This window comes from Megalobrama amblycephala, linkage group LG20 (assembly GCF_018812025.1).
Source record: "Megalobrama amblycephala isolate DHTTF-2021 linkage group LG20, ASM1881202v1, whole genome shotgun sequence".
Taxonomy (NCBI): domain Eukaryota; kingdom Metazoa; phylum Chordata; class Actinopteri; order Cypriniformes; family Xenocyprididae; genus Megalobrama; species Megalobrama amblycephala.
Window position 1 is genome coordinate 34,167,766 of NC_063063.1, and position 15,226 is coordinate 34,182,991.

The 15,226-nt window shown below is 40.5% G+C and overlaps 1 protein-coding gene across 1 annotated transcript in view; it reads right to left on the reverse strand.

Moving 5' to 3' along the window:
* Positions 1-15,226, reverse strand: part of dlg5b.1 (discs, large homolog 5b (Drosophila), tandem duplicate 1) — a 32,651-nt gene that overhangs the window by 12,196 nt on the left and 5,229 nt on the right. The window contains 17 exon segments of the mRNA XM_048170028.1: positions 205-302; positions 305-685; positions 688-1,030; positions 1,125-1,217; positions 3,748-3,851; positions 3,933-4,108; positions 4,183-4,310; positions 4,395-4,527; positions 4,772-4,897; positions 6,408-6,592; positions 6,665-6,895; positions 7,135-7,447; positions 7,987-8,246; positions 10,250-10,433; positions 11,897-12,040; positions 12,412-12,565; positions 13,886-13,954. Coding sequence (XP_048025985.1) covers positions 205-302; positions 305-685; positions 688-1,030; positions 1,125-1,217; positions 3,748-3,851; positions 3,933-4,108; positions 4,183-4,310; positions 4,395-4,527; positions 4,772-4,897; positions 6,408-6,592; positions 6,665-6,895; positions 7,135-7,447; positions 7,987-8,246; positions 10,250-10,433; positions 11,897-12,040; positions 12,412-12,565; positions 13,886-13,954 — 3,122 coding nt within the window.

A 15,226-nucleotide genomic window follows, 5' to 3' on the forward strand; every position in this document is an offset into this window, starting at 1 on the left:
ATTTTGTTGCCTGGGGTCTGTGGAGACCCCAAAGTCCCTGAGAGTACTTCCCAAACGAAGACCGCACAAGGGTTAATGGTAAAGGTGTGACTGCAGAGAGGGGGTCCGCAGAAGGATGGTTACTCCATGCTAAAAAGTTTGGGAACCACTGATTTAGAGGCATTAGAACTGCACATATCCAGCAGGGTTTATGAGGCGCAGCACCTGTGGAAACGGCATCTTCAGGGGCGTGAGGCTGCGGCGTTGAGCGGGTGCGGAGCTCGGCCTTCCTCTCCTCATCTCCAGGTCATCTGCGCCCTGTCCAGCACTTCCTCCGTAAACGGCCCTCCGCCGCCGGACCCCTGTCTCTGAAGAACATTCCCGTTGCGGTCTCGATTTTCAAAATCAGACCCAGCTTTGTCTGCGGGCGCGGTCTGAATGGGCGTGGCCGGGGGCGAACCGGTGGTAATGGTGGAATCGGAGGCGGAGCTTCCCTGTGGTTTGTGTTTAAACTTGAAGGAGTCGCTGCGTTTGGGCGGGTCGGGTGGCGTCTGCCCCTCCGTCCAGGAGCTCTGCGGGGAATGTTTGGGCATCTGGGACAAACTGAGGTAGTCCAGCTTGGACGGCGTCTCCGGCCGTTTGAACATGTCTGCGTCGAATATCGACTTCCGCTTCTTTGGGGTCTTAAAAATAGACAGCGGGGGATGCTGTCAGCAGCCGTCATTGCAACCGCTACCATTTTCGGCCACGTGCCGCCGCTTTGTTTACGCCTCTCCTGACCCATCTCTACGGCGATGCAGTCGCCGGGGGAAACGGGGTGAAAGGTGAGGGGTCGTTTAGAGTTGGGATGCAGGCAGATCTCATGATACGGCTCCGAGCGATACTGACCGCGGTCGCTCTCCACATCACGTGTGGGGCTGTACGTGTCTTTGTGGCTGCTGGGCTGCTTCCTGCAGGGCCGCAGGTGATCGGCCGACTTCCCGTTGGAGTTCCTTTCACAGTCACGCTGGCTCTCTGCGATACTCTGACCCGACAGACTCTGTGGAAAGAACTGGGATGAGGAGAAACCACTGTGAAACATTAAAGACTTCAGGAAAGAGTGAGCTGATTGAATAGGAAATGAATAACGATCAATAATGTCTCACCTTCAGGAGGGAAAGAGAAACGGAGTCTCTGCAGCTCCGCAGGAGAGTCTCACATTCACTCACGGATTTATTATCCAGCGAAATTCCGTTTATCTGCCAGAGAAAATTAAACAACCTTAAAATAATCACAGCAGATATGCTCAATATACAGTGTGACGTTCTCATTCTGTATGGCCTGCTTTAACTCTAACGACCCAGAATACATGCAAATGAGCCTCTGCTCCATCGACCAATCAGAGGCTCCCAATTTAGGAGTGTGACTTGTTTCAGTAGCTTCAGATCTGGATGCATTTTTCTCATTTATGTTCTCTCTTCAATAAGCTTTGAACCAAACCATCTAGCTCTGAGATGAACATTATCATTTGAAGGAGAAAAAGCCTACGTCACGTGTGATCTTTCCAACATGATTACGTCATGCGTGGAGCATCACAGAGCAGTGCAAGACGAGCATTTGTGGTTAAAAACCATATAATGTTTTTTTTTTTTTTTAGAAAATGGTCGATGGTTTCTCTAGATGAGACTCTTATTCCTCGTCTGGGATCATGTAGAGCTCTTTGAAGCTGCACTGAAACTGACATTTGGACCTTCAACCCGTTGAACCCCAGTGAAGTCCACTATATGGAGAACAATCCTGGAATGTTTTCATCAAAAAGAAAGACATGAACATCTTGGATGACATGAGGGAGAGTAAATTATCAGGAAATTTTAATTCTGAAGTGAACTAATCCTTTAAAGGCAGGGTAGGCAAAACATTTTGTTCCAAATTTGTTTAAACTTTCTATATATATCAATGCATAATTAAAATGTAAGAACTCTGATAAAAAGAGTATAAAAATCGAGTGACTCTAGACCGTTTAATCTGTATTAAACACAGCTCATTATTTCCATCCAGGACGAAACATAGGATTGGCTTAGGCGACTGTCACTCTCTCGCAACCATGGCAACCACCCTTTTGCCACACATGACCTGCCCACTTGCGCGCGCACGTTTGATTTGGGGAATTCAAGAGGCATGGATCCTAGGAATACCAAAACAATGGCAGAGAAACAGCAAGCAAAATTCACAGTACGTGAAGGCAAACCAGGCAAAAAAGGAAGACAGTAACAGTACAAGAAAAGGCAATGAACAAAAAGACTTTGGATAAACAAAGAAATAAAACGCGAGTTAATATCGGCGTGGCTCTCCAGCGATGGCGAGAACTGAGGGAACTCAAGGGGCTGAAAAGTGACTCCTTGATGGCTTTATTTCTGCTGGACAGGTAAATCTTTCTTTTTGCATTTTGATCATACATATTTTTTTGTTTATTTTTTCATGAAGCATGTGTCATTAGCACACGTCGCTGCGTAATATAGCTAACATAACATTACTTAGCGAGCCATAGTAGAGACGATAAATAATGATAGCTATAGTGTTGAATTGTGCATAATTTTGCTTTAGATAACTAAATACATGTTTAACAGATAGTAGGCCTAACGTTACTCTGCATAGGAACTTTTCTTAGAACTATATTTACCCTCTGTCTAACTCTTTTACCATGTTCACCTGCACGTTTTTTTTCGCCTTTGTTTTGTTTTTATATTCTCTACCTATGTTTACTGATGTCTTTATCTTGTATCTGTGTGTGTCGTACACACTTTGTTGTATGTGTGTGTTATTATTTTGTGTCTGCAATGCAGTTGTGAGTTGATATTTGAGTGTATGTTACTCTGTTTATCTGTAGAACAACGTATATGTTATGAATCTTAGACGAAATTCATCTTCATCACAGTGTAAATGATGGTAATGGAAAAACGTGTATCATGCAACCTGTTTTTAGCTTTGCCTTATAGATAACTAGCTCGTTAGCGAATCAAAAAATATATATTTTAAACTTTACCAATATCAATATGCTAGCTTGATAGTGAGTACTAAAATCTTGTTTGTTTATCTTCATAATTATAAAGTTATTTTTATTACATGTGATTCTGACATGATGTCACTACATGCACTGCTCCTTCCTCTCCGCTCGTCTCAGGTAAATAATGCGTCTTCCAGCTCAGTGGTCGGAGTCACACGTTCATGCGTTTTGGGGGCGTGGCTTTGGAAGGAGCCCAGAAGGGAGGGGGTGGAGTGAATGGAAATAATGAGCTGTCTTTAAAACAGTCGTGAGAGGTCTACAGACACTCGATTTTTATACTTTCTTTTTCAGAGTACTTACATTTTAATTATGTATTGATATATAAATAAAGTTTAAACAAATTTTGAAAAAAAGTTTTTTATACATTTTTTTACCTACTCTGCCTTTAATAGTGAGAATAATAAACTAAAGTAAATAAACTAAAGTGTGAACTAATTATTATTATTCAAATTAATATTTTGTAATTATTGTTAAAATGATGAAAAAATAAAGAAATCAGAATAAGATATATATTACTATTGCAATAATGTTGTTGTACTTTAGAGTAAAAACATGTTTATTTTACAGAACAATAGTAAAATTACAATACGACTAGTTGTGTCTTCATTTCGTTGCTTTCAAATGTTAAACCATAGAGCTTTTATTCTGGTAACATAAACATTAAATGCAGGGATTCATTTTTTTCCAATTAGGGCATAGTTCAGTTCGAAAAATATGTAACTCACATTGAGAACCCGATCGCCGGGACACACCGAACCGTCCCTCGCCGCAGGACTGCCTGGAGAAACCGACGACACGAACACGCCACTCTCCAACCCGACACCACAATCTGCTGACAGAGAGAGTCACTGCACTGATGAAGGTGGTTTATCTGCCTGACCAACTGAAAGACAATGACCCCCGATCTGACCTTTGAGCCCTGCCAGTGTAAGATGAACAGAGGTGACCATCCTTCCTCCAAGAGACTTCCTCCTGCGGACCACCATGTTGATGACTCCGCCTCCACTGAACACTGCCTTTATGACCTGCTTCCGGTCCTTATTGGCCAGATCCACATCGTTTATCTTCAACAACCAATCGTTCACTCTGCGGTTTGAACAAACGCTGGTTAGAAACGCACACCGACGTCGAACGGGAGACCGAGAACACAGTTCACCCACCTTAACCTGCCCTCCGCAATACTTCCTTTGTCCACCTTGCTCACGAATATCCCATAATCCCCGGGTAGATACGGGTCGCTCACCCCCTCGGCGATATCGAAACCAAAAGCACTCAAATCCATGTCGTCCTACAGAGATGGTTTATATTTATGCTTCATGTCAAATAATAAAAACGTTTGTAATAGTTTTGGAGGTTCGTCACAGCTTCATACCGCACTCCTCTCAAACTCCACCGTCTCCGTTTCCCACTCCAGCGAGTCCGTATCGATAGCCGAGTCGTGAGAATTGTGGGCCATCAGCTGGCGAAAACGTGCCTCCTTCTCCAGCTGCTCCTCCATACACTCCCTGAAACACATTTTAGCAAGAGTTCACCTAATTTACTCCAACCTGAGAATGATTCACGATTCATTCTTTCATTCTGTTCAAAAGAAAAAGAGTCATTTGTTTGGGAATCAAACTACTTTCGCCGTGGTGCTGCAGATTCAAACCTGTAGTATTTTAGTACAGCGTCTCGTTCACGTGCAGACGCTCATGAACATGAACATAATTCAGTCCAGTAGAAGTGATGGTGTGTGACTCTGAGACTCACTTGAGCTCCTTCAGTTCTCGCACCGCGTCGTTCTTCTGTTTCCGCAGGTCGTCGAGGTTTCTCAGAGCGTCGGCGAGATCGCTAACAGCTCGGTCCCTCTCGCGTCGCAGGTTATCGCACAACGTCCTGATACACACAAACACACACAGCAATAATATGATTTAAAATATTGTTTTATCGGATTTTTTTGCTCATTAAATGAAAGCTGTCAGCTTTGGCCCCGTTTTATGGAGCTTAAATAGTCTCAAAAATAACATTTTCAAAAAAATGACTCACAAAAGCATAAGATCACTTACTTTCACAAATGCACAGCCCAACTTAAATGTACAAAATAAGAATTTATATATATTTATAAAATTATATTTTATATATGTTTGAGTTTCTATGTATTTATATAACATATATACTAAAAATATATATATAATTTTTGACACCATTTTATCTCCATACTTTTAATATATGTGTTGGATTTGAACATTATTGGGATTGGGTGGTTTTTAACAGTTATGAGGGCACAGATTTCACATGACGACACACACTTGAACTGAATCACGTGTAACTGGACATGTGCCGATATTCGGTAATGTGATATATCACGATAATAAATATGCACGATATTGTTATCGTGGGCACTTCAAAATACTGTAAATAATAATTTATTACCAATTATTATCCTTTTTATAATGCATTTAAGAATACTTTCCCCATCAACCGTATAAAATGCACAACACCGCTGTATTCTGCGTCACAGAGACACGCACTCAGATGTAAACAAGCCCAACCTGCATGAGAAGCACATGACGGAACGAGTGAAGGAGACGCGCTGAATGAAAGTGCACGTTCACAACAGCAGAAATGCAGCGGTTACCCCGGAAACACCGCAAAAAAAGCAGCTGCAAGTTTTTAAAATGCTTCAAACAGCCATTATTTTTTTTGTAATCTCAATGTTGTTCATCTCAGCACCAAATACTTCATACTTAATGACTTAATAGACTATTTATTTTCAAACTTAAACATTTTTATATTTTAATCTGGACTACAACATGCTCTAATGATTAGAAATGTTCTGATTATTTGTTATTGTTCAGTAAAACTTTGAGACATACAGCTTCATTAGTTAACATGTTCATTCATTATTACCAAACTGACAATGAAAAATACTTATAAAGCATTAATTATTCTTAGTTACTGTTTAATAACATTACTAAAATCAAAATAACTTATTTAATGGACCTGAGATCAAACTAACAATGATCAGTTGTATTTCTTAACTAACATTAACAAAAAATAATACTTACTGTAACAAATGTAGCTGTTGCTCAATCTGAGTTAATGCATTAAATAATGAGACCTTTATTGTAAAGTGTTTCCTGTTGTTCTTTATAGCCTAAGCACTTTAATCTGTTTGAAAATTTTACTTTATATATTTTTGGTGTATTGTATTATTGTATTTAAACATTCAGAGTTCTTTTTTTTGTTATTACAAAAAGAGTTCTTAAACCTGTTATACTATAACAACACTTTTTTTGGAACTTATTTCAATATAGTGATCATACCGTATATCCGGTGATAAAAATTATCGCAACATGAAAATTTGATACCGTCACATGCCTATGTGTAACAGAGATCTGCTCACCGTATGCTCTCTCGCTCTGCTACGATCTTGTCTCTCTCCTGGAAGGCCCAATCTCTGCGACACTTGGCCACCTCTGCCTCCTGCACAGCCTCCTGGAGCTCCTCCGAAATGGCCTCACACTGTTTCCTCAGAACCTCCAGCTCCTTACTGACGCGCTCCATGTCCAGCGTCGCGCTGTCCTGCTTCTGCAGGAGAGAAATGCAATTAAATAACAGAAGTCTACGAGTCCAGAGGCCGTGTGATCACAGGACAGGTACCTGTCTGGCCTGGTAGTACTCTCTCAGGAGCTGGTCTCTCTGGATGATGGCCTCCGTTCGCTCTTTACGGGCCACGTCGCGCTCCTCTCGCACCATCTCGATGTCCTTACAGGCCTGGCTCAGCTCCTTCTGCGTCTCCGCCTTGTCCTGCACCTCGTGACAGTACTTCTCCAGCAGCTCCGTCTTTTCCCGGATCGCCCGGTCCCGGTCCAGCAGAGCGGAGTTCAGTTCCTGCGCACACAGCACACGTCAAACCATCAGAGAGTAAATTCTGTTGAGCAGGTTCTTTAGGGTTCATATGATTTCTTTAATGGGAACACTTTTGGTCGATGATTCAAATGAATCTTTTAAACGAATCTTCTGAATTAACACATGCCACACAAGATTACACCAGATTATGCAAGTCAAACATTTAATAAACGTCTCATATTTACTTTAATTGTTGTCTTTAGTAGTTGTGTGTGTTTGACCTGTCTCAGAGCCTCGATCTCCTCGCCGGCGACCCTCCTCTCGCTGGACGTGTTCTTGAGTTTGGCCTCGGCCGCCTCCAGCCCGGTCTGCAGCTTGTCCACCTCCTTGATGACCTGATCTCTCTCGCTCATGATCAGTCTGTACTCGTTTAGCACAGAGTCTCTCTCCTCCTTCAGCTTCTCGCCGTCCTTCACCGCCTTCAGCTGCAGGGTCTTATAGCGCGTGTTCTCCATCTGGAGGCGCTCGGTTTCTCTCTGCAGCTCCTCGTTCTGAGCGGACATCTTATTCAGCTCCTGCTGGAGGCTGTCAAACCTGAAAGAGATCGAGATTTCGCTCTGCTTTAAACGGTGCTTTTGCCATGTTCATCTGTCTTTAGTGTGTAATGCTGCTGTTTGAGTTCTTCTCTACATCAGTGTTTCTGAACGCCATCTTGAGTTTCTTCACAATATTCCTCATTTAAATAATTCATGCGCAGAATAAAGGGGCGGGGCCTGGTTGAGTTAGTTAGTAGTGTGTTGAAACTGGCGGTTATGGTAAGGGGCGGGACATTTCCCAAACACCAATCACAACACACTGCTCCAGCCGACCAATCAGAGCACATTGTGCTTTTCAGAAGGAGGGGCTTCATAGAGACAGGAAGTAAACAGAGCGTTACTGACAGACTGGGAAGAGAGGAGCTGCAACAATGAGGAAAATGATCAACATTCAATCTAGTAGAGCACAAAAACAACATTAAAACTCTGAAAGAAAGCATAACAGGTCCCCTATGGAGCCTAACGGAAACGGGCCCTCGTTAGTGACTGAAGTGCGATGCACCCTACATAGGCAGCACCTCTAGTGTGCAGTTGTACCTCCTGACGGAGCCGCTGTACTGCTGCTGGAAGTGCAGCGCTGAGTCTCTTTGCTTCAGCAGAACCTCCTGCTGTTTCTGCAGACGTCTGTTCTCCTCCTCCATCTGCTCCAGGCGGCTCAGGTCGGCGTTGTGACTCGCCGTTTTCTCGTTGTATCGTTTCCTCAGGGCATCGTACTCTTTCTTCATCCCCTCCAGCTTGTTTAAGGCGGTGTCGTAAAGTTTATTCAGCAGGTCTGAAGAGCCGTTCTCCCTCATGACCTACAACAAGAGATTGTGACACGACTGTGACCCTGAGGAGAAATTGAACCCATCACCAAATCACTGAGTTTACTCATTTTTTAGGATTAACTACAATATATAAGAGGATTAATTTGTGGTGAGGAGTGAGATAAATATCACTGACAAAATGCAGCATTGCACCAGCTGATGGCGCCACTGAGTCATGTTCAGGACTCTAAATAACACTTCAGATTGAAAACAACATGAAATGCCACATTTAACCTCTATACCATGACATGTCAGAATGAAACTGATTGTTCGGATGGAAATAATGTATCCATCATAATTTGATCAGACTGTAACTGGTCTGTCCGCACGGAATCAGAAGAGGTTTTAAAGATGACATTCAAAAAATATAATTTTTTTTACTACAATTCAATTAAAGAACAATAATATAGCAGTGTTTTTTGTTTGATCTATATAATATTATGGTTTTTATTAATATTTTGAATAGGGCTGTAATGATACAGTGTCACAATCGTGATACTAATGTGATACTTTATGTCAAAATAAAGAAGAGAGTTTTTCATTATGAAATCGTGTGGGCGACCCGAGGTTGTTTCTCGAACTCCTCTTCTCTCTGTCTCTGGTGTGTCTTCATAAGCACACAGTCTGAGGAAGACCTCACCTCACCTCACCTCATCTGTCATGTTTTTCAGCATTATTAATAGATTAAGAGCTTTTCCTCGTCTGAACAGACAGAAATATGAACCAGTCATTTCTTGACCTCAGCTGACAGATACAGACAGAGAGACGCAGAGAAACAAATGTCACGTTATATTAACAAATGACACAAAAACTGTTATTTTAGTATTATTTATATACTATTGCAGTTATCAATTTTCAATTAGCTGCAAATTATATTTATTTCAGTTTTAGTTTAGAAATTAAAATGATTATTTCAGTTAGTTGGCAAGGCAACATTTTGAACTTTCAGTTTTTCATCTAATATTTATATTTTTACTTTATTTCGGTTAGGGTTGAGTGATATAACGGTAGACACGATTAACCGGGAGAGATTTTGGACTATCGTCTCTTATTTAAACTTAAGTAGCAAAAACTGCATTAGTGTTTGCAAGTTCAATTCACATTAGTTAAATGCATCAATTTAAATCGAAGAAGACTCAAACGTTCGTGCAAGTCTCTGCATGCCAGGGAATTAAATAAACAAGTTTTATATTCAAATATGTTACTATTTATCACTATATTATCGTTTTATATATATATATATATACACTGCCCTCCAAAAGTTTGGAAACGCCCTAGAAAAGTGGGGTTTTGGACAATATTGGCATGAATCCTTTTTAATTTGTGATAATTTTGCACTGATAAGGGACAACACAAACTACGAAAACATATTTTATTATATAAACAGTTTATACATAGAAAAAAGTTGAATTTGTCGACAGTCGATGTCTCTCACATTCACTGTCTGTTTAGGCTTGTTTAGTGCAAATCTACAGAGCCATGGTACACATTATGCTGTCATTATTAACTTATTTAATATTTAGAATATTTAGTTTCATGCATGAAGTGTAAAACGAGAACCTTTCAAAAAATAGAAAATATCGGCGGTTTTTGCAGTCCTCTGGCTCGTCAGTAGCGCGGTATTACGATATATTGCGGTTATCGCGACAGCCCTAGTTCTAATTGGTTCATTGCATTCTAAACTTAATTGGCAATCAATTGTTGAAGCTATTAAGGTGTGCTGACCCAAAAATCTTTTACAAAGTTTAAACCAGTAACCATCACAGCTGGCAAAGGGGCATGTCTGACCTTGACATGTTTATAGTGCCATTATTATGTAATCAAAATGAAAATTATTATTGCTGGTCAAGTTACTGTAATGTATTTGCACCAAAAAATGATAAGGATTTATGCTGATCTCGTCCAAAACCACACTTTGCAAGGGTTTTTTCCAAACTTTTGGAGGGCCAGTGTATATATATATCCTCTCAGGGTTGATGTGGTGTGATGTCTACCTGTTGCTGCTGCAGGCGCATGTCGGCCACCTCTCTCTGGTCGCTGTCGTGTATGTGGCGCAGCTCGTCACATGTCTGCTGGAGCTGCGAGTGCTGCTGCAGGAGCTGAGAGTAGTTCTGCTTCACGGCCTCCATCTCGTCCCGCAGCTGAGTCTGTTCACCAACCACACGCCCGTGAAGAGTGCTGGGAGACAGAGAGTCACACGCGTTACTGATCGACTCGGACATCAACTGTGACCGACGCATCAGTGAACAGAACAACAAATTAAATGTTAATGTTTATTTTATCTACCAGATAAATGATGACAATGGAAAAGACTTTAAGACTTTCGTGGCACTAGCAATGCCAAGGTCATGGGTTCACTTCCCAGTGCCAACACTGTAAAAAACGATTTTTCAAAGATTACTGGAGTACGTTCTCACCGTTTCAGCTTTTCTACTTCAAAATTTCAGCACATGCACAAAAACTCAATTCAACAAAACACAAATTTAAAATAGTCCACATCACGCTGATGAGCACATCCTGCTGTCGGCCCATCCTCTCGGGCCCTGTCCCAAATGGCACCCTAAACACTCACTTCCTATGAATCTGCGCTTTTGTGACGTAATGCCACTTTGACTGTTGGGTAGAATCTGCTGTGTGGACTGGGCAAAAGTGTGGGTGCATACCTAAAATGACAAATCGGACACCCTATGGTCCCATGGACTTCACGATCACACGCATGTGACGCCCACTGTAAGTGCACTAGACTGTAAGTGCACATGAAGTGTGCCATTTGGGACAGGCGTCACACACACCCTCCAGACAGTGTGTCGAGTCATTATTTGTTGATTTGATGGATAATGGGCGTACACAGTGAACCGAATATGACATAAAATGTTTTTTAAAATGTAATAATTGATTAAAATTAAGAATAAATAATTAAATGCAATTAATTAAATTCGAATTATATGGTTAGAACAAAAAGGCAAACATTGGCTGATATATCGGTCGACCACTAGACATTCTGAAATTATACATAAAAATGAGTTAATGACTTTATTTATTTATTTATTTATTAATTTACATTTTTAAAATGTAATAATTGATTAAAATGAAAAAATATTTAATGAAAATAAAAATTTTATATGGTTAGAACAAAAATGCCAAATACTGGCAGATATATTGGTCAACCACTAGACGTTCTGAAATTATACATAAAAATGAGTTTTTAAATTAAATATTTTTTTAAATGTAATAATTGATTTAAATTACAAATAAATAATAAGGAAATACATGCAATTAATTAAATTCAAATTTTATATGGTTAGAACAAAAAGGCAAACATTGGCTGATATATCGGTTGACCACTAGACATTCTGAAATTATACATAAAAATGAGTTTTTAATTAATTTACATTTCTAAAATTTAATAATTGATTAAAATGAAAAAATATTTAATGTAAATAAAAATTTTATATGGTTAGAACAAAAATGCCAAATATTGGCCGATATATCGGTCGACCACTAGACGTGTTCTCAGTTTATAAATCAAATTATTACATTCTAAAAATGTATTAAATTAAAAGTGTTTATGGTTAGAGCTAAATTAAAAACTGCCCTTGAAAATCAACTCCATAAGGGAAGTACATGTGTGCGGATCTCACTGGTAGTAATCGGCGTCTCTCACGGCCTCTTCGCATCTCTTCAGGGTTTTGGTGTGCTGGTTCTGCAGAGACTGCAGGTCTGACATGGCCTTCATGCACTGGAGCTTCAGACGCTCGTAATCGTGACCCGGCTTCACGCTCGGCCTGCAGACACACAGACACATGTAAACGTCCCCGAGCTCTACGCTTCACACGGTGCCACGTGATCATTCATTATCTGGCATATACAGGTCTGATTGAGATGTTTCATTGAGATCACATGCACAGGAAACCTCAGTGTGTGTTTGTTCAATGTCTGTCAGGAGCAGGTGAAGAGACAAAAACAGAGTAAAAAACCCGTTTATGAAATAGTAATGAAAGTAAGCATACTTTATTCATACACATAAAGCACTCTGTCCAATCTCACGCTCGCATACAGATAAGAAAATACGGACTGCCTGGCAGGAGATTGAATGTCCAGGTCAGTAACAAACACCCTCTTCGATCTCTTACAGTGGCCGACTGTGTCACCGTACCTGCAGTCGTCGAAGGTGGTGCCGGGCGAGGAGAGGGCCAGTCTTTTGCGCAGGTCGTCTCGTTCACGGGTCACCTGTCTGAGTTGGAAGATCACAGTCTCCAGTTTCTCACTCATCACATGCTTGTCCAGGTGTGCAGGAGGGGGAGAGGATGCTGGGATAGACAGACATAGAACATCAGTGCTTGGAAAATGAAATATTAGCGCATGTACTCATGTAGCTTTAGTGCTGAAGAGGTACATTAGCGGCACGAGTAGATGCAGTGCTCGGAGGAGACCTTCTGTCTCTTTATAAACTTCAGAGTCAGCTCTGCTGTTCATACAGATGTTATGAATAAACAATGATTTTATCTGGGCCACTGACGACCCGTCCCGTATCCCTCGCTGCAGAAAACAACAGAGCCGTCTGTCTCGTTTTAGACGTCTAATGGACAGAAGCGTCTCGCAGCTGGTGTCTGAGTTCGCTCTGCGTCTTTCACGGCGAGTGAGTCTCGCACCAGCAGGAAGTCAGGAATATGTGTAGGACTGCAAAACATACGCTAGCGTTGAAAAGCTTGGAGTCAGTAAGAGTTTTTAATGTTTTTGAAAGAGTCTCTTCTATTTGATCAAAAATACAGTAAAAGAGTGAAATATTATTCCAGTGTAAATCAGCTGTTTTCTATGTGAATATACAGTAAAGTGTAATTTATTCCTGTGATCAAAGCTGAATTTCCAGTCTTCAGTGTCACATGATCCTTCAGAAATCATTCTAATATGATGATTTGATGCTCAAGAAACATTTATGATTATTATCAATGTTGAAACTGTGATTTTTCAAGATTCTCTGATGAATAAAAAGTTCAAAGAACAGCATTTTTGTAACATTATTAAAGTCTTTACTCACTTTTGATCAATTTAATGAGTTGCTGCTGAATAGAAATGTTTTTTTTAAATCTGATCCCTAACTTTTGAACTTTACTGTAAACATTTAATCCTGATTTAGAAAATAATATAAAACAAAATAATTAGTTTGTTTCTTTATTTTAAAGCCATGCCAGAATCCAAAGCTATTAAAACATAAAAACAGGCTAAAAAGAAAAAAAATGTATGTAAAAATTTTAATGTCCAATTTTAATATACATTCTAACACTGACTTCATTACAAACTAATTAAACCTGTAAGGAACATCTCATCAAAAATAAAAAAAAATTTGTAATTATAATAATATAGTCTCACAAAGAAAATGAAGCTTATTTTGGTGGCATTTTTAGGAATTAATTTCAAGCACATTTCCCTCCTAAAAAAGGACTCAAGATGCAGTATGACGCTACTCTCCCAGAGGAAGACATGCGCCGAAACACGTGTGTTTTGTGTGTGGCCGTGAGATAATGAAGCTTTTTAATCGTGTCACGGTCATCCTACAACTACTGATGCAAAATGATGCTTCTGTCAGACAGAATAGCTAAAAACACACACGCTATCCTGACAGGACTCACCGACGCTGCTGAGAGAACTGCTGCTCTCCGAGTCCGACGGCATCGCAGACAGAACGCTGCACGTGGAGCCTGAAACAAACAAACAAACAAACAAACATCAACACATCGTCAGTGACTGAATGAAACGTGTGCATCTGAACAGTCTCGGTCTTCTCACTAGTGTCCGTCAGCAAACGGTGAACATGAACGGTTTCAGTGCGCTGGAATGAGTCTGGCAATGAAAAATGGCCGACTCCTTGGGCAGGTACTTACTACTCTGAGACACACCTGTGAGAAGAACGGCTGCATGGACATCTCTACTTCTGCTGAAATAAACAGTGCAGTCACACACACACACACACACACAGGCCTCCAGCTGTATTGGAGTAACTCGAGCCTGTAATTGGGCTTGAATGGAGACTCAGTTTCTCTCTCAGGACGGCTCTGTCTATTTGCTCGTCTTTCCTCCGCTCTACTGTCACACACTCACACTAGCATACACACTTCTGCTTGGACACACTCGTGTGTTACACCTGATACACCACCGGGCTTCTTAAAGGAACAGTGCAAACTAAAAATGACAATTCTGTCCATGTCGTTACAAAACTTTAGGACTTCTTTTATCCGAGTAACAACCAAAGACGACATTTTGAAACTTTTTTTTTTTTCAAACAATGAAAGTCAATGGGATCCAGTGTTGTCATAATTTTACAGTTATTAACATTGTAAATCTACCAGAATGTGCATTTGTAACTCTATTCTTGTTTATAGCTGTTCTCGTCCTCAGACTCAGATTTGTGTGATGGTGTCAACGCTGAAAATAATCTGCAGCAGTCGGGTTTTATTTTATACGATGTTCCTTATTTATACCCATATATTATTTATGACGATAATTCAAGGTATCGGTATCGAATTTTTTTGAACGAAACCCAACCCTAACTGCTAGCCACTCCGAAATTGCCTTTAAAATAAGAAATCATTCTAAAAAAGCATTTTCAGTTTTAAGTGCATCCAGAATTTTTGGTTTCAGCACAGAATTTTAATTTCAAATCAAAGTTTGTAATGTTGTGATTCTCTTGTAGCTGGATTATCACTCCTTAATGAAGATTCTTTTTAATTCCTACGGGAGAAATGAATGGAAAAAATTCTTCCGGAACCAACGCCGCTGAAAACGAGGGCGGCACTAATGCGCTTTTTCTTTCAAAATTCTTTAAAACTTCTTCTTTTGTGTTCTTCAGAGGAAAGGATTTGAAATGTTGTGCTGCTGCTGTACAGCGGGTTGTGTTCATGTGTTCTGATCCGGTCTGATGCGACCCATGAGACGGCACAGGACGAGCTCTGATCCACTCTCGCTCACACACG